The sequence below is a fragment of the Eriocheir sinensis genome, chromosome 43 (assembly GCF_024679095.1).
Source record: "Eriocheir sinensis breed Jianghai 21 chromosome 43, ASM2467909v1, whole genome shotgun sequence".
NCBI classification, from domain to species: domain Eukaryota; kingdom Metazoa; phylum Arthropoda; class Malacostraca; order Decapoda; family Varunidae; genus Eriocheir; species Eriocheir sinensis.
In genome coordinates this window covers 6,869,891-6,893,536 of record NC_066551.1, presented here as the reverse complement: position 1 = coordinate 6,893,536, position 23,646 = coordinate 6,869,891, and the positions used below count along the sequence as shown (strand labels likewise).

Here is a 23,646-nt window from a genome sequence, read left to right as displayed (position 1 = left end):
GAAAATGTAATAAGCGAAGAGAATGTGTGGAAAAAACATATAGAGCTTATGTTGAGTGAGATGAAGAGAGGCACAGTGATCGAAGGGAGGGTGTGTAGAGAGTATGTATAGAGGCTGTGTTGAGGGAAAAGAAGAGAAAGGGAGAAGAAAATGTAATAAGCGAAGAGAATGTGTGAAAAAAAACATATAGAGCTTATGTTGAGTGAGATGAAGAGAGGCACAGTGATCGAAGGGAGGGTGTGTAGAGGGTATGTATAGAGGCTGTGTCGAGGGGAGGAGAGGAAGAGAGGAAGAGAGGGAGAGGGAGCGCAGGGAGGTGTCAGGTGTTCCCGGGTGGCAGGCTAACAACAAGCACCATCAGCTTCCTCATTGCCTTTAATATAGATAAACCTCTGTTCTCTCTCTCTCTCTCTCTCTCTCTCTCTCTCTCTCTCATGATTCCATAACAGGCATTACGTCCACCAAAACAGCTATTAAGAGAGAGAGAGAGAGAGAGAGAGAGAGAGAGAGAGAGAGAGAGAGAGAGAGAGAGATTGGCTTTCTTAACATCCGTAGTTTTTATCCCTCGTTTTTATTTATTCTTCAGACGTTCTTTAATGAGGTAACTAATATAACTTGCAAATAAAAGTACGAATATAAAACAGTATACAGCAAAACATGATAGGAAAACAATGTTACCCTCGTAGACTAGCGTAGCAAATAATAACAAAAAAAAAAGAATAATAGTTGTACCCTCCGTATACATGAACTTGATATTTTGTTTCTTTTTTCGTAAGCACTAATAAAACAGGTCAACACAGGTGCATTTAAGTTCAATGTCCTGCATGATGATTGAATGAATGACAGCTCACAATAGGCGAAATAAAAAAAAAAGAAATACTAAACAAATATGAACTCGTACTTTTTTCTTTTTCGTAAGCCCCCCAAAAAGAGGTCAGTATTCATGCCCCCAAAGTTCAGTGACCTGCGTGATGATTGAATGAATGACATCTCACAATAGGCGAAATAAAAAAAAAGAAATACTAAACAAATATGAACTCGTATTTTCTTTCTTTTTCGTAAGCTCCAATAAAAGAGGTCAGTATACATGCCCCCAAAGTTCAATGTCCTGCGTGATGATTGAATGATTGGCAGCCCACAAGCGGCGAGATAAGATTATCCAGTTAAGGATTTGTAGGGCGCGCAGCGGAGCAACGATTCTGCACGTAAGCGAGAGAGATAGATGCCCTAATTGACTAAGTAAGTAACAGCTCTATGGGAACAATGGATGAAGTTATTGATGTCGAGGTGACGTGAATGGATGCTTGTGACAGGAAATGGTATGTTTATATTATATATCAACATTAGGAAGGTTTTTTTTTATGAATATGTTTTCTAACGAACGAGATTAATGTGTTTATGTTGTATCTTGACACTAGGACGCTTTTTTTTTCTGTGATAAATATAAAGAGGAAAGAAAAATATCGTATATTTATATTACATCAAAACACTATGCTGCTTTTGTCTATGAGTAAATATAAAGAGGAAAGAATATTGAGTGTTTGTATTTACTTTTACAACGCTAGTCAACTTTTTTTCCGTGAGAATATTCGTTGAGGTGAGGTGAACAGAGGACGAAAGGAAGTAGTATGTTTATGTTATATCGAAACAACAGTGAACGTCTTCCTATAACCGTCTGCCTGTTTGTTTGTTGAGGTGAATGAACGCCAGAGGAATGGAAAGGTTTGTTAAAGTTCTATCAAAAAACTAGTGACCTTTATTTTGGTGGGAATTTGTATGTCTGTTTGGGTGAATGGGTGTGTGGCGAAAGGAACTGGTATGTTAATTTATATTCGTATTTAATGTAGAATACGAGGAGAAAAAAAATCTTATATATAAAAGAGAAAAATATGTTGAGTGAAGGCCGTTGCGAGGTAAGGTTTCTAAATCGTGCCTAAACGAACAAACATGTGTATTGAAGTCCTCTTGTATTAGTTAGGTTTGTCCTCTACCTCATGGACAATCACACGCCTGCCCCACGCCTTCGCCAGACCAGGGGGAGTGGGAGGGGGAAGTTCAACAGCAGCTAGCGGAGAGGAGACTGTTTACATGGTTTTATCTTTCATATGTCTGTTTGTATGCTTTAAAAGAGGGAGAAATTTACGTTTTTTTCTTTCGTTTTATATGTGGCCCAACGTTGCCCTAGGTCATCGTACTCAGAGCACAATATTTACCGGTTTCTGACGCCTAACTATTGCCAAGAATCATCAGGATCTAACTCTTTTAACGATAACTATAAATGAGTTTCGTTACTGGAGCCCAGAAGACAGTTTAGGGGTAGGAAGTTGGGAAATATAATCGGCAGAGTACGACAATCTGGCAACGTTGATGTGGTCTATTATTTTTTCTGGTGTTGTTATTGTTTAGGTCAGTTGGGTGTGTAATATATTTTGACGATGAAACTACTTTTATATCTTTCATTTGTCTGTTTGTGTTCTTGAGATGAGGGAGTATTATTCTATCACCTACACTTTCTCACTCTCATTAATACTCTTTCCTAAACTCACTGTTCTCCTTACTCCTACAAATAACTCTGCTTTGCATTAATCCTTTTTTTTTGCCTTATGTAGCTATACGTTCAAACTGAAGTCGCAGAATTCTAGGGAAGATGCTCCCGGGCGTTTCGGTGTGTCCTTACCCCTTTCTGAGGTTCCTTCTTCTTCATCATCATCATCATAATCATCATCTTCTTCTTCTTTTTCTTCTTCTTCCTCTTCTTTTTCTTTTTCTTTTCTTTTTCTTCTTTTGCTTCTTCTTTTTCTTCTTGTTTTTTTTTTTTCTTCTTCTTCTTCTTCTTCTTCTTCTTCTTCTTGTTTACTTTTAGTCTGTCTCCCTTACCCCTGCAAGAAAAAAATAAAAATATAAAGAGAAGCCTTCCCAAAACGGTTCCAAGATACACGAGTTCATGGCTGTACATCGTTTCTTCACGTTTTCTTTCTTGCGTTCACTAAAGTCTGTAAGAGTTTAAAGGTGCTCTAATGTAGTTTTGGCGGGATGGTATTATCGTTTTTATCGCCCTCCCCGGAAGCGGCCGATAACACAGGCCCAGAGGAATTATTTTTCGTTTAAGGAGGATATTAGGGACGTGGACCAAGGTAGAAGGATAGTAGTGATGCCGTAACAAGCCGTGTTCTGTGTTGAGGAGTTCACTATCAGTTAGCCTTGAGCGAAACACGAACCCTAATCCTTCAACTCTCAATCCTAAGCATGGCCAGGACTTGAAAATAGACGAGGCGAACACAAACATAATAGGGGGGCAGGGATCATGTTTCTTCGGGAGAGGGAGGATGAGGATGGTGTAGCGGGAGAGATGTCAGATGAAGCAGAGCGCCACATCTTATATTAACCCGTCCGCTGCGACTGGCACGGATTTCGCCTTCACTGGTAGCCTGGTAACATATGCTCCCAGGTCTTTCTGTGCCTCCGTGGTGGGTATAGTGGAGTGTTTCCCATGTGGTACTGATATGCTGGATTTTCCCTCCCAAGATGCATGACCTCACATTTTTCTTCACTAAATTGGAGCAACCACTTTTTGTTCCACTCCTGTAGCTTGGTGATGTCTTGTAGGAAATCCGCATCCAAGGGGTTAACAGATGTGGATACTATTTGCGAATGAAAAAAAATATAAAACAAATCACCTCACCCATCCTCTACCTTGGGTCTCGCCACTACCCTTTCTCCAACTCCACTCGTCCTACTCCACTCCTCCACCCTTGCTCCGTTTCTACCCCGATTCGCGCGACCGCTCACCCGGACACGCTTATCATAAAGGAGGTGACTGGAGATAAAAGCACACATACCTGATGAGTAGAGTTTTGTATTTCTCTCCCCCGCTCCCTCCCATCCTCCCTAACGTTCTCTCCTCTGTTTTCTCTTCCTCCCTCCCTCACCCATTATCATTTCTCTCCCCCGTCTCCCTCTGTCATTCTCTTCGCCCCTTCCTCCCTCACTTTCTGTCCCTCTCACCTTTCGTGTTTCCCTACCTCTGTTATTCTCTCCCTCGATCCCTCACTTTCTCTCCCCTCTCACTTTCTCTCCCCCTCTCCTCTCCTTGACTTACTCCTCCTCCTCTTACTCGTCCACTGTCTCATCACGTGGCAAGATATGAAGAACAGAGGAGGAGGAGGAAGATAAGGAAGAGGAAATTGCTGTCGTAGTATATCAACTGTAAGATAATATATGACTTTGTAGATATATTAGGAATTAGGAATTTTCATTTATATTCCTTACGAGGGAGAAAAAGAGGGTTTGAATACGATTAGACTAGAAGAATGATGAAAACGATGAGAGAGAGAGAGAGAGAGAGAGAGAGAGAGAGAGAGAGAGAGAGAGAGAGAGAGAGAGGCAGTGAACCAGATGTTTTTATTATGTTTTATGTATCATTCACTGAACTGTGTGCGGATAAGGATTGGTTACGTGACTCTCTCTCTCTCTCTCTCTCTCTCTCTCTCCTCGTTCTCCTAGTTTATTTGTATTCAAGACTTCTTTTTAAATAGATAAACAGAAACGAAGACAATAATTAGCACAAAATAAAGACAGTGAGCTTGCGAAAATACGTAAATTGTTGAAGGGGAAAGAATTTGAGTTATTTACTGAGAGAGAGAGAGAGAGAGAGAGAGAGAGAGAGAGAGAGAGAGAGAGAGAGAGAGAGATAAAAGCAGCAATAGCCACACACTGAGAGAGAGAGAGAGAGAGAGAGAGAGAGAGAGAGAGAGAGAGAGAGAGAGAGAGAGAGAGAGAGAGAGAGAGATGCACTCACTCACGATCCATACTCATCAAAGACACCAGCCTCTCTCTCTCCCGTCAGCTCCTTCTCATACCTGCCCTCCCCCCATCTCTCTCTCTCTCTCTCTCTCACACACACACACACACACACACACACACACACACACACACACACACACACACACACACACATACACACACAGGTATACGTGACTTTGATGCAGTGTCCCTTGCTCTCGTTAATACCCACGCCTGACCACTCACCTGCCCCCGCCACCGTTCCGATCACCACCACCGCCACCGCCACCTCCGCCGCTGTGACCGCTGTATGGAGAAGTGTCATTACGTCAGACTTGGTGAGTGCATGACGTGCCTGAGACGGCGAGGAGTGTTACGATTGTTGGTGCTGAGTTTTATTTAGTCTGAGTGAATTGGACAAGTGTTACTGCTTCATCAGCAAGTGTGTAGGTGTGTATTTTGCTTGCGCTTGCGTCAGAGTTAGCTTGTGTGTTGGGGGGTAGGGGGGGAGGGTTGAACCGTTTTTGGCGTTTATGCATAATTGCTTTTTTCTTTTCTTTTATCTTTATGTTATCTTAATCCTTTGTTAATGTAGAGTTCAATCAGTAATCAATGGGGGCATACGCCGGGGGTCGTGCCGGCTCGCCCACCCTTCGACGCCAATTCCGGGTGTCCCCCAAGGCGAAGCTCCATGCAGGGCCCTTCTCTTCCTAAAAATCTAATGGCATGACACATCGACTCGCAGAGGTTGCGAACTTTGTGGGCGTCCCCTTGATCTCCTCCACTGAGGATTGTCTCTTACAGTAACAACCCGGTAGGCATGGTCGGCTTATGGGTAGCGTGCCACTACCCAGAGTTGGCGTTCTCGGGGTATGCAGGTAATAGGCCTCGATTCCATGTCACGGAACATTCGCCTGTTTGACACAGTCATCCCAGCGATATCCCATCATTCTGCGTAATCACTTATTACCAAAGGCATCGTCTAAGTCACTAAGAAGTCAGTTTGTCACTGTTAGATGTCCATGTGTCAGTCAGTAAGACAGGTAGTACCACAAGTGACTTACAGGTGTACTGGAGTTCGACCTCATCCCCTGATAACTGTTGGTGGGATTGGTTATACTACGTACGCATTTTCCTCGATAAGAACGCATCTAGCTAATTCATTCATTCTGATTATTGTGACCGTCAGATAACCTCAGACCCATGAAATTACGCACAATGTGGTAATTTCATCCCTCACGCTGGTAAACTCTGGAACAATCTTCCTTCATCTGTATTTCCTCCTGTCTGCGACTTAAACTCTTTCAAGAGGAGGGTATCAGGACACCTCTCCTCCTGAAATTGACCTCTCTTTCGGCCATCTCTTTTGATTTTTTTTTTTTTTTGTAGGAGCAGCGAGTAGCGGGCTTTTTTTTTTATTACTATTTCCTTTTTTTGTGCCCTTGAGGTGTCCCCTTTGTTGTAAAAAAAAAAAAAAAAAATCATCCTTACCACGTTGTTGTAACTAATCCACTTGGTGATATCACCTTTCCTAACTACATTTGTGTACTTTTCTTTGCCCATACACTGCCATTATGGATACACACACTAGCACTTCTCTCCGTACCCAGTGACGTTTACGATAAAATTAAGAGACCGTTTTCTATTGGCGGTTTTTAATTCGTCGTGAAGGCAAACCCGCGGGAAAAAAAAGTATGACCTGCGCAGTATTAGTGTGAGGCCTGAGTGACCCCCCATGGACCCAGTTATCAGAGAGAGAGAGAGAGAGAGAGAGAGAGAGAGAGAGAGAGAGGAAGAGATTAAACATGATACAAAGAAACAGAAACAAGAAAGGCAAAGCTAACGTATTCTTGAAATAATCTCTCTCTCTCTCTCTCTCTCTCTCTCTCTCTCTTACCGCCTCGAGTATCGTCTGGAATTGTTCAACGTTATTCTCTTCGTGGGCGTTGAGTCTATTATTGGTGACCTCTTAACACCTAACCTTTATTAATATTTAAAATCAATCACAGTAAGTTCGTATCCTTTATTAGCTTTTGGTAGTAGTAGTAGTAATAGTAGTAGTAGTAGTAATCAGGGGTTATTATTATGATCATTGACGTCATCATCATCATCATCATCTTCATTATTTTTTTTCCTGAAGAATTTAGAGGTGCTGTTTCCTAGGTGCTACATTTTCCTTTTTTTTTCGTTTAGTATTCTTGTCTTTGTTGCCTCCCTCCCCCACCCCCTACTCTCTCTCTCTCTCTCTCTCTCTCTCTCTCTCTCTCTCTCTCTCTCTCTCTCTCTCTCTCTCTCTCTCTCTCTCTCTTATGTAAACAGGAACATACATAAACAAACGCTACTTCAAAACAGCCTAAAATAATATTAAAACGAGGCTCGCCCAAGGTTTCCCAAGTGTGTGTGTGTGTGTGTGTGTGTGTGTGTGTGTGTGTGTCCGCCGCCAAAACATGCAGCCGCTCCATTATTCGCTGTTTTTCCAATCTCAGCCGCGCATATTTTTCGACAAACTCTGATGTCGAGGTTTAAGTAGTTTATTAACCGCTAAATAAACGATCTACCTTCTCCTCTTCCTCCTCCTCCTCCAAAAAACTGGGATAATCATATCCCCATTGATGTTATATATCTAGACTTTCAAAAAGCCTTTGACAAAGTGCCACACGAAAGACTCCTCAAGAAACTCAAGTCGGCGGGGTTAGGCGACAACCTGACAGCGTGGATCAAAGACTGGCTCACTGGAAGAAAACAACGAGTTGTACTCAACGGACAGGCCTCCGAGTGGCTCCCGGTCACAAGTGGAGTGCCACAGGGGTCAGTGATGGGATCCATACTCTTCATCATATATATCAACGACCTAGAACTTGGATTAAAATCCAATCTTTCAAAATTTGCCGATGACACAAAGGTGGGTGGAAAGGCCCTCACGACGGCAGACTGCGAAATTATCCAAAGAGACCTGGACCAGATCAATCGGTGGTCGGAAAAATGGCAGATGTCCTTTAACACTACCAAATGTAAAGTAATGCATATCGGATCCAGAAACAGCAATCACACATACCACATGGGTGGCGAACCATTGCATGTAGTGCAAGAGGAAAGAGACCTCGGGGTCACCATCAGCAGTGACTTGAAACAAACAAAACACTGCAAGTCCGCCTGTAAGAAAGCCAATACAATGCTTGGGTTCATTTCGAGGAACTTCGAATACAAGACGCCGGGAATTATGTTATCCTTGTATAATTCGCTGGTAAGGCCCCACCTGGAATACGCCGTGCAATTCTGGTCTCCTAATTACAGGAAAGACATTGAATTACTTGAGAGAGTACAGCGCCGCGCCACGAAGATGATACCATCACTGAGGACGAAACCCTATGAAGAACGACTCGAGCGACTCAACCTCTTCACGTTGGAAAAGAGATGACTGCGGGGAGACATGATACAAGTCTTTAAGTACCTGAACAAGCTCAGCAACGTTGATCACTCCAAACTCTTCACGCTACAAACTAACCTGAGAACAAGAAACAACGGAAAAACAATTCAAGCAAGGCGATGCAATACCGACATCGGCAGGAGTTATTTCTCGAATAGGGTTGTTCGCCACTGGAACAGCCTCCCTGCAGAAGTGGTTAGCGCAGAGACCATCAACTCATTCAAGAAACGCATTGATCGCCACTTTGCTGCATCGGGAGTGAACTGAACATATCCAAGAGTAGGTGCACAAGTGCTTTAATCCTTCCCTGCAAGCCACTCCTATGGCAAACGGATTGATTAAATCACTGAAAGCAGGCAGCCTAGTTATGAGCCAACAGGCTTTCTGCCGCCTGCTAGTCCATGTTTCCATGTTTCCATGTTTCCTCCTCTTCCTCTTCTCCTCCTCCATGATTAGAAAAGGAGGGAGAGACGGGCGGAGGGAGGGTGAGGGTGGGGAAGGGCAGAGAGAGAGAGAGAGAGAGAGAGAGAGAGAGAGAGAGAGAGAGAGAGAGAGAGAGAGAGAGAGAGAGAGAGGGCACTGAACGACAAGGGGGGCAGGGTAGAAAGGGAGGAGGGAAAGGGAGAATTGGAGACTAGGGGGAGGGAGGGAGCAAAAATAGGAAAGTAAGGATAGAAGTTAAAGCCAGGAGAGAGAGAGAGAGAGAGAGAGAGAGAGAGAGAGAGAGAATTTAATTGGTCCCCCGTTCTCTCTCTCTCTCTCTCTCTTTCCAACTGGTCGCGTTATTGACTTGCCAGATTCCGTCACTATTACGTCACGCTTACGTCACCAGGAAACCGCGTCCCCCCTGCCGGGCCCCTCACCCTGCTCCTGGCGCCGGGGGGGGGGGGGGTGAGTATTGGTACTGGATGACAAAACGGGACAAAGATAAGGGAAGGCGAGGCAGGGGGAGGGAAGGGCAAAGGAGGGGCAGTCATAAAGGCAAGTGTAGGGGAAGGCAAGGTAATGAAAGGGCAAGGTTATGCAAGGCTAGGCGGGCACAAGAATAAGGCCAAGGCTAAAGCCAGGAGGAAAAGGTTAGGAATAAATAAATAAATAAATGAAGACAAGGAAGAGTGACGAAACATAAAATTCGAGGAGGCAAAGCATTATGAAAAGGAAAAGCAGAGGAACAGTGAAACAAACACACACACACACACACACACACACACACACACACACACTTAATCTTCCTCAATTCTCCTCTCAGTCAATAATACTTATGTGGTCAGGGTCCTCGAACTGGGTCCGTGTACTCCCCGAGGCACACGACAGTAATATACCGGCTACATACACGGCGCGTGTCTGAGAGCGCCTCCTTGATGCGCGATCTACTTCAGGCACAGATTATATTGCCGGCAGAGGCGGGGTGGGTAGGTGTGAACAATTCAGCTTTTTAAATTTATCAATTGAAGTCTTTCTTTCGGCCCATAGATGAGAGACTATTATCTAACTTCATATTTGCGGTGAATTTTCTTGAAGGCGTTCTTGAAGGCAGCGCTGTTTTTTTTATATTGGTGATGTGGAACATGTACCTTCCCTTTGTATTTATATTACCCTTCTCGAATTTATATTCTGGGTTGCACGTACGTGACCAGCACTAAAGCCTTTCAAGTGATGTATCGGTTCAAAGGACTGAGAATACCTTCATTGGGGGACCAAGCAATGCCGCGCTTCCCGACTCAAAAAAAAAAGTAAAAAAAGGAATACGCTCAATCCTGTTCCCGCCTTGTCTCGATCGATGAAGCTTCGAATTAGAGAAGCAAACAGAAAACCCAAGTTATTCTATATGAACAGAAAACTGGACAGGCAAACGTTCATTCTGGTTTCCATCTTGTCTCCGCTTTTGAAATATCACAAAGAGGGGAAAACAAAACGTTGAAAGCAACGTTTCTTCTGGACACTCATTTCTACTTTCTTTTATGGGAGCACTACTTATATCTGACTTTTTTCGTATCTCCTTTTTGCAGGGGCAGTAAGTAGCGGGCTTTTTTTTTATTATTGTTTTATTTTTTTTACGCCCTTGCTCCTCTGCTGTAAGAAAAAAAAATCCTTTACTGTTAAAAAAAAGTTAGTAACGTGTTTCTCCGTACATCTGTCCCTTATCCGTGTCCCTCCATCTATCTATTCCCTTACCACCTTCTATAACCACTCCGTCTCGTCCTCCTCATCCCTGCTGTCACCGCCGTCTCTCCGCGCGCGTGTGACGGGCTCGAGCCTTGATATCAGTGGGATCTCGCGACTATATTTAGGTTACCGCAAAGTGCTTGAAGAGGGGATGCTACTTGCTACTGGTGTGTGTGTATGTGTGTGTGTGTGTGTGTGTGTGTGTGTGTGTGTGTGTGTGTCGGGGGTGAGTGCCGGGGAAGGGGTGAGTGTGTATCTTGACGTAATGTTGAGTGTGTGAGCGAGTGTGCGTGAACGAAATGTCGACTAATCCGGGAAGGGTAAAGGTGAAATGGTGTGTGTGTGTGTGTGTGTGTGTGTGTGTGTGTGTGTGTGTGTGCGAACGTGCATAATGCTTCAATGGGTAATGAATGAGTGATGATGTTAGATAAAGTGCTCTGACTGTGACTGATAAAGTTTTCTATGATCGTCTGACTGTCCGATTTGTCTATGCGTTAAAACTTACTTACTATATAGCCTACCAACTGATTGACTTACGTGTTGATTTTTATTACTGAAACGTACTGTATCCCGAGGTTGACTGACTGAATGTCCAAAAGAGAGAGAAAAAAAAAAACAGAAAAGACTGACTGATTTACGTTCCCAGACACATTTTTCTAGGCAGACTGACGGGCTAACTCTCAACTAAAACGTAGCAGGTGTTCCTAAACTGAATAACTCACATGCAAACCTCACCTGAGCTACCTGCGCTACGTGACAGATTCCAAAGTGATCCCAGACTGCATGACATACCTGCGACCCACACCTGACTTACTTGTGCATTACCTCGTGGGTGACAGGTACCTCTAGTAATATATACCTTCCTGTAGTCCCCACCTGACTCACCTATGCAATGGTGGAAGACAACTAGGTGTTCCCAGAGTGCATGATTCACCTGTGGCCCACACCTGATTTACCTGTGCATTGCCTCGTGACTGACAGGTACCTCCAGACTGACTTGACCACCTGTAGTCCCCGCCTGAGTCATCTGTGTTCCTTTCATGACCACCGGCGCGCCCTGCAGCGAGGTGGCGCCGGCAGCGACAGACATTAACTAATTTTGGCGCCAGGATAAACAGCAGCTTCCTTGAGGCTCCGTGGCTCGCCCGGGGACTAGCTCTGCGGTCGGGCTGACGCCTCACGTGCGCTCCGTCACGTCAGTATGCCTTCCCTAACGTTATCTTGGCTACTGTTGTGTAAAGTCTTATGCCGTCCCTTGTTTTCTTTTCTTTTTTTCCTAGTTTGTGTTTCTATCACGTTAAAAGTCTGTCATGATTTTTTTCTTTTTTTTACCTGTTCCTTGTTTGTTTTCACGTGAACTGATTTTGTTTTCACTTTACATATTCTTATTCGTGTTTTCTGACTATTATTATCTAGAGCCTTATGTCATCCCTTGTTTTATTTTCTTCTTTTTTCTTAGTTTGTTGTTTCTCTCCAGTTTAAAGTCTATTATATTTTTTTTACCATTTTCTTGGTTGTTTTTACGTGAACTGAGTTTTTATTTTGCTACACATATTTTTTTAAGGCAACATTTTCGTAGTATTCATGTGATTCAAATATTGGTTTCTGTATCTATATGTCTATATTTCCTTTCAATATTTATAACCTTATGTAATCTCTTGTTTGCTATTTCTTTTCTCCATTTCGTTGTTTTTGCACATTAAAAGTCCATTATTATTTTACATATTTGCTTCGTTTTTTGTTTTCAAGTGATTTTCGTTTTGTTTTACTTCACATATTTTGCAGCGCTGTTTTTGTAGTTTTCACATGACTCGTATTTTGGTTCTTTTTATAATGCCTTCAATACGTTTTCTTTGTTGTCTTTACAGTTAGTTTCACCCCCGACGATTATATTTCTCTCTCCTTCTCATTCCCGTGGCTAAGCTTAACTCTCACGGATCGGCGTTGCAGTATCTTTTCTTTCTTCTTTTTATCCGTTTTGCATGCAGTGGCGAGGTCCATTTTCCTCTCGACCCTCGCCCCGCCCTCGCACTTGAGATATTTTTACCACTGGTCGTCTTGTGGGTATGAACATTTTTTTTCTTTAATCTTTCCCCCCGAGATCAGATCCGTGTTGAAATTTCTTTGGTATGGCGTGGCGAAAAAGGGTTAATGTTCGGTGGGGGGGTCGGGAGAAGGGGGAGGAGGCGTGGGTGTGGGGTGGGGTGGGCGTGCATGTGGGTGGGTGGGTAATTGCGTGTGAATTCATATATTTGGCCTTATTCAGTAAATGCAAGATGTGTTAGACCATTTTTCAGCTCCACTTGCTTTCATCTCACGTGTACTGTTGCTAAGAGAGAAAAGAGAGAGATAAGAGTGAGAGAGAGAGAGAGAGAGAGAGAGAGAGAGAGAGAGAGAGAGAGAGAGTAGTGTGAGGTTATGTAGAATGAAGGGCAGAAATAGAGGAGGAGGAGGAAGAGGAGGAGGAGAAGGAAGAGGAGAAGGAGGAGGAAAATAGACTACAAAGAGGGAGAAGGGAGAGTAAAAAATGACTTAGAAAGGAGAAAAGAGGAAAGGGAAAATGAACGGATGGTGAGGAAAATAGGAAAACAGATGAGGTAAGATAGATATATAGATAGATAGAGTGAAGAGAGCAGAAAAAAAACATTATAGTAACATACACCTTGAGCCTACCCCCTCCCCCCACCCCCCCACCCACACATACACAGACAGACACATGCATCCACCTCCCTCAAGCAAGACATTCCTTCCTTTCTTTCTTCCTTCTTCCCTTCGCTTCCTTATTTACACACCACGTCAGAGCACCTGTCGCCTGGTGGTGCCGCCCTGACTCTCATTTCGGGCAGGTGATAATGTCGTGCTGTTAGAGAGAGAAAAGTATAAAATGGAACAAAAAGACACAGATATATTGCCATGCGGGTCACCTTCACATGCTGGGATTTCCTCTTTGTTTGTTTATTTTTGTTAGTTTGTTCTCCTTTGTTTTGCTTTAGTCTTGCTTCTTGTTTCTTTCTTCTTTGTCTTTCTTTTTTTTTTGTACATTTTTTTTTATTTCTTGTACTATTTTTTTTTTGTTCTTTTTCTTCTAATTTTGCCTTTGCGTGTCTCCAAAGCGGTCAGGGTACATGTAGGGTGCTGAACCGACTGCTCTAGATGGTTAAGGAGGAGCATAGTTGAAGGCTTATTTACCAGGCTGGTCAGTAAAAGGGGATGAAAGCCAAAACTGATGCTAAACTTGAGACCTTCTAAGACAAAGATTTCCACGAAGGGAGCGTGAATCAGGTTGCGCTCCACTTTGGAATTATAACAGAAGAATATTATTTAGTTGGTAGAGAGATAAATAGCGCAGACATATTTATCGACATAACGACTCATAATTCCTAGTCAGATAATGGAAAACTCTGAAGAATCTGAAACGTGGGCAAATATGATCATTGTGCACAGAGACGCAGCCGCAGGTGGGAGGAAGGTAATATATGAATCGGTAAATGTTTATGCAAATAGTGACACAGGTGATGCTGACTGTGATAATGCTTATGACTCCTGGTTTGCTGACGAGAGAGAGAGAGAGAGAGAGAGAGAGAGAGAGAGAGAGAGAGAGAGAGAGAGAGAGAGAGAGAGAGAGAGAGAGAGAGAGAATGTTTTTTCTTAACGAAGATAATAATGACGAATGGGAAGATATTTTGCAGGGTTAAAGAGAACAAGGGAATGACAACAATAAGTCCTTTGTTAATCATTAGTTATTGCTCCCTAGTTCTCTCTCTCTCTCTCTCTCTCTCTCTCTCTCTCTCTCTCTCTCTCTCTCTCTCTCTGGGAGTCTAACAGTTGCTTTCCTCATCGGCCGTACGGGGATAGATGTTTTCCTGTTTACTTTTTTTTTCCCAAGCTTTTTAATGAGATCTTGGCGGGTCTCCATTTTCTGTGAGTAAGAAGTATAGTTTAGTGTTCACGTGCTCACCCTCTCTTGGAAGCGTTCCCGTGCACTCACACACACACACACACACACACACACACACACACACACACACACACACACACTAGGAGCACAAGTGTTATCGTGTTTGATTGCCCATTTGTGTGAGCTTTTATGTGTGTGCGTCTGTGTGTGTGTGTGTGTGTGGGGTGGGGTGGGTGGGGGGGTGGGGGGGGTTGAGTGCGCGTGTGTACTTACGTCACCCAGTCAGTGACCCTGTCAGTCAATCAGTCAGTCAGTCAGTCATCTCCCTCTGCACATCCCCACCTTCTCAAAGCACTCAGACAGTCACTCAGTCTAGTCAATCAATCAGTCAGTCAGTCAGTCAGTCAGTCATCTCCCTCACTCAGACAGTCACTCAGGCTAGCCAGTCAGTCAGAGAAGGCGGTCAGTTAGTTAGTAAATCAGTCGTGTCTGTTTATCTGTCTGTCTGTTCGTCTGTCTGTCTCATTAACGTAACACAGCATATACTTACTACTCTATTCATGCCAAGCGTCAACCAGTCATCAGTCACAGTCCGTTTGTCACAGCCCGCTTTCCCGTGACTTTCCCAGCAATACATCTGACCTTGTTTTGATGGTGAGGAGAGGGACACACACACACACACACACACACACACACACACACACACACACACACACACATAATCATAAGTCACCCACGTCAATCGCTCCGTTCCACACACTAAAAAAAAAAAATATAATAAGCGAGAAAAATACATGCTGATTGAAAAAAACGGAAAACTGTCGCTATTAACAACTGTGCATTTATATTTTCTTTTGTATTTCGTTCCCAAAAATGATTCACTTTTAGCCAAGGACGTGTCGATTTTGTTCTTACAGCCTCGAATACGTGAGCAAGGACACGTCTTGATACTTTCTTTTATTTATTTTAGTTGACCCCTCACGCTTGGTCCCATCCTCCCATTCCTTCGTTTCTCGTGTACTTCTTTCTCATTTTCTTACTCGTTTTTCTCCTTCCACAATAACAATAACAATACCAAAAACAATTACTACTACTACTACTACTACTACTACTACTACTACTACTACTACTACCACCACAACTACTACTTCTACTTCTACTGCTAACTATTATCTTGTTTCGCCCGCAGTACAATCTCTAACTTCCTCGATATTCCCTTGACATCAGTTCCAACATTATATATCAGCATGTCAGACCCCGCTGTCTACGAATCTATAATTATTGAACCACTTTTACCGGTTAATAATGGCTATCTCCAGCATATTAATACAGGCTTTTAGTAACAGTACGGTACAAAGAACACGAAAAGAAGAAGCATTAGGAAGTCAACGATGGAGATAAAGTCAGAAGCAGGCGTTGGTTTATGAGTTGGAAATAGTTGGATGATTTAGTGAGGGAGGTCTTGAAGGATATCTGAAAAAGTCAACCTATATCTTCTCCTCCTCCTCCTCCTCTTCCTCTTCTTCTCCGTCTCCGTTATCGTCTTCTTCTTCTTCTTCTTCTTCTTCTTGTGTAATCCCAGCACCGTTGCATAATACCTCCGTTGCTACATAACAAAGCGTGGCAAAAGGAGAGGAGGGGGAGAGGGGGAGAAAGAGGACTGTAATATATCCGGGAGGAGCGAGGGGGAGGGATAAGCAGGCTAGTTAGTAAGGGGGAGACAGGAAGGGGAGGAGGGGAAAGGGGGGGTAGAGTTCAGAGGGTAAGGAATGAGGGAAGGGAAAGAATTCGATAGGGTTGTCAATTCTGTCACAGGAAGCAAAAAAAATTGTGGGCATCGAGAATGAAAAATAAAATAGAGAAAGACGAAGAGGAGGGATGACGTAAGGGAGAAGGGAGAAGAGAGGGATGAAGGAAGGGAGGGAGGGAGACTGACAGAATGGAGGAGAGGGAGAGTAAAGGGAGCTGACGTTGAAGGGATGTGAGGAGGGAGAGAGAAGTGACGTGAATGGAGGGAGAAGGGAGAGGGGAGATGAAGGGAGGGAGGGGAAGAGGGGAAATGAAGGAGAGGGAAATATAGGGGATGAGAGAGAGAGAGAGAGAGAGAGAGAGAGAGAGAGAGAGAGAGAGAGAGAGAAACAGGAGTTGAAAAAGATGTATAGAGAAGAAAACATAACGTAGAGAAAATAAGGGAAAATATAACAAAATAATGAAAGAAAGAAAAAGAGGAAGGTGAAGGTGGGAGGAATATAGCTGGAGGAAAGAGTATGAATAAGGAAAACGAAGAAGGAAAAAAGATTAGCATGAATGAAAGGGATTAGGAGGAAAAGAGAGAGAGTAATGGAGGAAAAAGAAGAGAAAAGAGTTATAATAAGGGAGGGGTGTAACAGCTGGAGGAAAGAGTATGAATAAAGAAAACGAAGAAGGAAAAAAGATTAGCATGAATGAAAGGGATTAGGAGGAAAAGAGAGAGAGTAATGGAGGAAAAAGAAGAGAAAAGAGTTATAATAAGGGAGGTGTGTAACAGCTGGAGGAAAGTGGGAGAGAAAAGAACAAGAAGAAGTAAAATACGTCAGCATGGAGGAAAGGGAACCGTATTGAAAGAGAGATAAAGGGAAATTAGTAGAGAAGAGAGAAGAAGGAAAGAAATATCTAACGTAGGTAAGAGTAATAGAGAATTTTAAGATAGGAAGGAAGAAAAAATAGAAAGAAAAGAGATATTAAAGGCTAGAAGGGAAACAGCAGGTGAAGTGAGAAAAGGGGAGGGAAAAGAAGAGAAAGAGAAAATGAGGGAAAGAAAAATAGGAGGAAAAGAGATATTAAAGGATAGAAGGGAAACAGTAGGTGGAGTGAGAAAGGGGGAGGGAAAAGAAGAGAAAGAGAAAATGAGGGAAAGAAAAATAGGAGGAAAAGAGATATTAAAGGATAGAAGGGAAACAGTAGGTGGAGTGAGAAAGGGGAGGGAAAAGAAGAGAAAGAGAAAATGAGGGAAAGAAAAATAGGAGGAAAAGAGATATTAAAGGATAGAAGGGAAACAGCAGGTGGAGTGAGCAAGGGGGAGGAAAAAGAAGAGAAAGAGAAAATGAGGGAAAGAAAAATAGGAGGAAAAGAGATATTAAAGGATAGAAGGGAAACAGTAGGTGCAGTGAGAAAGGGGGAGGAAAAAGAAGAGAAAGAGAAAAGGAGGGAAAGAAAAATAGGAGGAAAAGAGATATTAAAGGATAGAAGGGAAAAAGCAGGTGGAGTAAGAAAAGGGAAGGGAAAAGAAGAGAAAAAAAAAGAAAAGAACGGAAAGAAAAACTAGAGGAAATAAGTGGAGGGATACTTTTAGATGAGAGGGAAGAAAATAGGAAGAAAAAGTAAAGAGAGAACGGAAGTGAAAAGTGTAGATGGGAGGGAAATAATAGGGAAAGTTTATTAAATACGCGACTCCGTGGAGCAGTGGTCAGCGTGTCTGGCTATGACTCCGCGGCCCCCGGGTTCGAATTCCGGCCCAGCTGTTTATTCTCCCTTTCGGACTGATCGATTAATGGGTACCTGGGGAAACCTGGGGAAGGTAAACTGTGGCAAACCCGGATATCACATTGGCCCGGGGTGATGCGTTCTTGCCTACCACAGCCTCAAAGGTCCAATGGTTCGGAGATGAGCACCGGAGCCACGCGCAGCTGTAGTGAATGCACCCACCTTTACCTTACTCATGATAAAGGGGAAGAAAATAGAAGGAAACATGAGAGAGGGAGGGAAAGGAAGGGGAAAAAGAGAGGGAGAGAGGGAGAGAGCTTGGCGTCACCACCTAACCAGCTCAATTTAAACCTTTTGTAGCAGCCAACCCAGAACCCTCCCTCCCTCCCTCCTTTCCCTCCCTCATTCCCTCCCTCCCTCCCTCCCTCTCTCCCTCCTCTCCCTCCTTCCCTCCTTCCCTCCCTCTCTCCCTCCCTCTCTCCCTCCCACCCTCCTTTCCTTCTCTCCCTCCCACTCTTCCTCCCTCTCTGCCTCCCACTCTCCCTCCCTCTCCCTCCCACCCTCCTTCCCTTCTCTCACCTCCCACCTCCCCACTTCTCTCCCTCCCACCCTCCTTCCCTTCTCTCCCTCCCACCCTCCTTCCCTTCTCTCACCTCCCACTCTTCCTCCCTCTCTCCCACCCACACTCCCTCCCTCTCCCTCCCACCCTCCTGTCCTGCTCTCCCTCCCACTCTTCCTCCCTCTCGGCCTCCCCCTCTCCCTCCCTCTCCCCTCCCACCCTCCTTCCCTTCTCTCCTCCCACCCTCCTTCCCTTCTCTCCCTCCCACTCTTCCTCTCCCTCCCCCTCCCTCTCTCACAGGCACATGATCCCAACCTCCCCTTCCTACTTCTCCCCCTCACTTGAACGTTGACCTCACCCCCCTACGGCAGATCAAGGAGGAGAGGGGAGGGGAGGGGGGAGGAGCTATTAAGAAATGTGATACTCCTAACCCTTCATTACTTTTTCATGAAGTTCTGACCTCGAGGATTAATCTTTTTTATTTATGTATTTATTTCTATTTTTTTTGGCCGTCGATTTGATATTTGTTTGTGGGTCTTAAAGATTTCTGGATATGTTTTTCATCTATTTTTATCTATTTTTTTTCTTAGCTGTCGATTTGATATTTGTTTGTGGGTCTTAAGGATTTCTGGATATGTTTTTCATCTATTTTTATCTAATTTTTTTTCTTAGCTGTCGATTTCATATTTGTTTGTGGGTCTTAAGGATTTCTGGATATGTTTTTCATCTATTTTTATCTAATTTTTTTTTCTTAGCTGTCGATTTCATATTTGTTTGTGGGTCTTGAAGATTTTTGGATATGTTTTTCACCTTTTTTTGTATATTTTTTCTTCAGTCGTGGAACTCATATTTGTTGGTGGGCCTGAAATATTTTTGGATATGTCTTCGTCTTTTATTCTTATTTCATTTTTTTTTTTATAACAGGCTCAGTTTTGGCTTCTTGTCCTGGCAGCGTTTATCCTCCAGGCGTGTTGTGCTTTTAGTCCGACACCCTGCCTTTCTCCCCCTGCCTCCCCTGCCTGCCTCCCCTCCCCTTTCCCTCATTAGTCTCCCTTGTGATTGATCCGTTCTCCCTCCTCCTCCCTCACGCCTCGTTTCCTCCCCCCCCCCCCCAACCCACACCAATTATATAGGGAAAAAAGGAACCGTTTTTATTGTTATTATGATTATTATTATTATTATTATTATTATTATTATTATTATTATTATTATTATTATTATTATTATTGTTCATGTTTCCTTTGTTGTTGTCCTAATACATGTCTTGAACGCTTTAATTCCCTCGACTAAGTCCTTTCACAGTCTTTTTTCTGTTTTTGTTGTTACCATCAAAGTTTGCAAAATCAGTCTTAATTTATCTTCCATTTTTCACGAGTCACACGGTTAAACTTTTTTAGCACTTTTTCTCCTGTCTTTAGTCAACTTTACCCCTCAGTCTTAATAGTCGTCTTTTCTGCATTTTCCTCATCTCACCTTTTCCTTCAATCTTCCCCCAAAATCAGTCTTAATTTATCTTCCATTTTTCATGACTCACACGGTTAACCTTTTCTAGCACTTTTTCTTCCGCCTTTATTCAAGTTTACCCCTCAGTCTTTATACCCGTCTTTCGTGCATTTTCCTCACCTCACCTTTTCCTTCAGTCTTCCCCGTGCCTCCCGCCTGAAGGGTTGCTGCGGCCCTCTGTTGCCCTGATCAGCCTGACGTTCGCGTATTTCCTCCTTGTGACCTCACAGACTTGGCCCCAGCGCTTCCCGTCTACCGCTGCTGGGCCAAACGAGGGGGTGGTGGGAGTCGGGTAGGGGAGGGACGAGATGCTGGGGAGGATACGGGTGGGGAGAGAAAACGAAGAAGGGAGAGAGAGAAGAGTGGGTGGTGGTGGTGGTGGAGTGAGGGAAGAAATGCTGGAGAGGTTACGAGATGGGAGGGGAAGAGGAGAATGGGGCAAGGGGAGGGAAGAGATGATGGGGAGGATACTATATGGGATGGTGGGGAGAAAATGAGGTTTGGGGTGATGGGAGAAGGTAAGAGACGGAGAGAATAGGAGATGAAGGGGAGGATGGGGAGAAAACGAAGAAGGAGAAGGGTAGGGTTCGAGGGTGGTGGGAGAAGGGAAGAGAGAAAGAGAACAGGGCATAGGAAGGTGAAGAGAGAAGAAGAGGAAGAGGGGGGAAGGGTGGCATTGGGGAGTATTGAGAAGGGGATGGGGTGGGAGGGAAAAGGGAGAAGAATAGGTTGCGAATTAAGATATGAAGCAGCAAAAATGGCCATGCAATTAGTGACACTGTTGATAATGGTGATGATTACATAGGAATACATAGGAAGAACAGACACCAGAAGACCTGTCGGTCTATGACGAGGGTGTCTGTTTACTACCGCTACTACTAGTAATCTACGTGTGGCAGGACAGGACAGAATAGATGAAGGCTCCTCCCCACCCACCTCTCCCTCCGGCAACGTGCCGGCAGGAAATAGTTAGAAGAGAACACCATGTACCTTTAAGGAAGAAAGGGACATGGAAATTTTACAGTAAAGAGAGAAATAAAAGGAAACTACTACCCTTAACTTACGCTACTGGTGACCTAAGCTGTGGGGGAAATTATTAAGTCGTCAGGTTGGCGCCGTGCTGCAGTGTGCCTGAAACATACGAAAAAGGGTCAGTAAAATCTTATATCCCTGAAGTACTTATCCAATGAAGACTTGAAGCTATTGATACTCTGTGCGCTAACTACTGACGGTGGGAGTCTATTCCAGTGATCGACGACTCTTTTATTGAAATAACTTCTGCGCGCCAATATGTTACATCGGTTTCCCTTTAACTTCATACCGTTGCTGCGTGTTATTGTGTTGGTGTCTCTATGAAATAGACTTTCTGGGTTAATGTTTTCGAATCTATTAAGGATTTTGAACACTTCAATTAAGTCCCCTCTTACCCTTCGCTTTTTTTAGGGAAAACATATCTAAACGCTCTAAACGCTCGTCAAACGTCAAGCTACGGAGCGCTGGAATGTGTTTGGTTGCTCGTCGCTGTATCCTTTCTAGCAAAACTTGATCTTTGATAAAGTTCGGTGACCAGAACTGAACGGCGTATTCCAGATGTGGTCTTACAAATGCTGAATATAATCTCTTCATAAGTTCGGGTGATTTATAATAAAAGTTTCTTGAGATTAGTCCTAACATCATATTGTCTTTTTTACTCGCTGCAGAACAATGATCACTCATTTTAAGAGTGTTACTGATAATGACACCAAGATCTTTTTTCTTGTATTACTTCGCTGAGGTCATGTCCCTGAATCTGATATTTAAAGTTAGGATTTTTTTCACCTATGTGCATTACTTTACATTTATCTACGTTGAAACACATTTGCCATTTTTCGCTCCAGTCGGCAAGTCTTATTAAGTCTGATGAATATTCTCGCATTTATTGCTGTTCTCTATCGTACCTAATAACATTTTAATAGTTTGGTGGCGATAAAAGAGAGAGAGAGAGAGAGAGAGAGACTTGGCAGCCAACACATATGAGTAGCAGAGGGATAATTTTAGTGGCGTACGTGCAAAAATCACCTCCAGCTAGCCACCCCCCTTCCCCCCTCTCCCTCCCCCCAACTCTTGCTCATACCCTCCCCCCCCCCCTCTCTATCTCCCCTCCTCCACTCTTCCTAACACCTCCACCCCCCCCTCTACCTCCCCCAACTCTTGCTCACACTCTGCCTCCCCTTCATCTTCCCCCCACACCTCTCCCCCCTCTATTTCCCCCTCTAACTCTTGCTCACACCTTCTCCTCCTCTCTATCTCCCCTCCTCCACGCTACCTAACACTTCAACCCCCCCATCTCTACCTCCTCGAACTCTTCCTCACCCCTCATCCTCCTCTTTTACCTCCCCCCAACTCTTTCGATCATCTCCTCTCCTCCTCCATCTCCCCAACTCTACCTCACACCTCTCCTCCCCACTCTCTCTCACACCTTCCCTCCCCTTCCTCCCTCAACTGTCTTACATGTCTTCTTCCCCTCTCTCTCCCCAAAGTACCCCTCACACCTCTCCTCCTCCTCCTCCTCCTCCTCCTCCTCCCCACTCCCTCTCACACCCTCTCCTTGTCTTCGCTATTCTGATCATGGGAACAGCGGCTGACAAGGGTGTGTTGGTCATGTGGAGACATCAGAATGGCTACAGTCAAGCACATTTATGATAGGACCAAAAGGTTTCAGTTTAGGGATGTTTAGGGGTTTAGAGAAGTCAGTTATGTGCATACAAACACACATATCTACAGACCAGAGAAATACCATGCTCAAGGACCTTATGATTGAGCTATATTATCACAAATGTTCGTACCAGAAAGACATGCAGTGGAAAAGTGAGGTAAAAGGGAGAGAGAAATAAAAACTGAAGAAGGGAAAGAGGTTGATATAAAGGCAGGGAAAAGGATGTTAAAAGGGGAAGGGAAGAGTGTAAATAGGAGGGGATAGAGAATGAAGGAGAGGAAGGCAAAGAATGAAAGAGGGAGGTTGAAGTACTGAAGGAGAGGAAGGAAAAGGGTAATGGATATCGGTAGAGAATGGTGCTAAAATGGATGAGTTAATAGTTTTGGAATTAAAGAGTTAGGGAGTTTAGGAGAGGAGAGCGAAGGGTGTGTGTCATGGTGGTGTTGAGTGTGGGGAGGGTGTGTTGAGGTAGGCGAGATGATAGAGGTGTGAGGGGGGCGTGCCTGGGGGGCCCGGCGAGGAACAACAACCCATGCGGTGCGGGGGTCACGACGCCCCATAGTTCAACCCAGTTCGGCGTGTTATTGGGAGACGCGAAGAGGGGAGGCTTTACCGCCCGCCCCCTCCGCCCCCGCTCTGGTCCCCCGCTGTTAGTCTGGCCCAAGAAGAGAGAGAGAGAGAGAGAGAGAGAGAAGGGCTGGCCTGGGTGGTGGGGGAAACAGGCGCGTGCGTGGTCTGAGGAGTCGGTGCAGCGAGCGTGGGACACCAGTGGCTCACGAGCCTCTTGCCGCACAGTGTACAGATTGCCGGCGCAGAGCCAGTATAAAGGGTGGCTCCCACACCGTGCTAGGCAGTAGCCAACGGGCTCCGAAAGTGAGCACCTATTTCATGATAGACGTGCAAAAGAAATGCAATATAAACATGGCTTCCCAGTGCAAGGTAAGATGATATTTTCTATCCTTATGCGCCACACTTGGCCAGCTCCGCCTCAACCCGCGACCACGCCTGCACGCCGTCCGGCCGCTGCCGGGCCAGGCCGCGGCAAGAGGACATTCACAATTTCACATCCCTTAATAAGGCTTGCCCCTAACAAGGCCCTCACTGGCACCCTGGCAGCGGCGGACTGATGCAGGCGTGTTCGTCAACCCATAATG

At 44.4% G+C, this 23,646-nt stretch overlaps 1 protein-coding gene across 9 annotated transcripts in view; it reads left to right on the top strand.

Annotated features, from left to right (window-relative positions):
• Positions 1-23,646, top strand: part of LOC127010404 (b(0,+)-type amino acid transporter 1-like) — a 113,103-nt gene that overhangs the window by 23,532 nt on the left and 65,925 nt on the right. The window contains exon 1 of one of the 9 annotated variants that reach the window (XM_050884445.1): positions 4,909-5,120. The exons of 7 other annotated variants lie outside the window; for them this stretch is intronic. In XM_050884445.1, the coding sequence (XP_050740402.1) occupies positions 5,093-5,120 (28 nt within the window). In that variant the 5' untranslated portion in view covers positions 4,909-5,092. Of the gene's footprint in view, positions 1-4,908; positions 5,121-23,236; positions 23,432-23,646 lie in introns of those variants that run through there. One more of the 9 variants, XM_050884444.1, reaches the window with a different exon arrangement.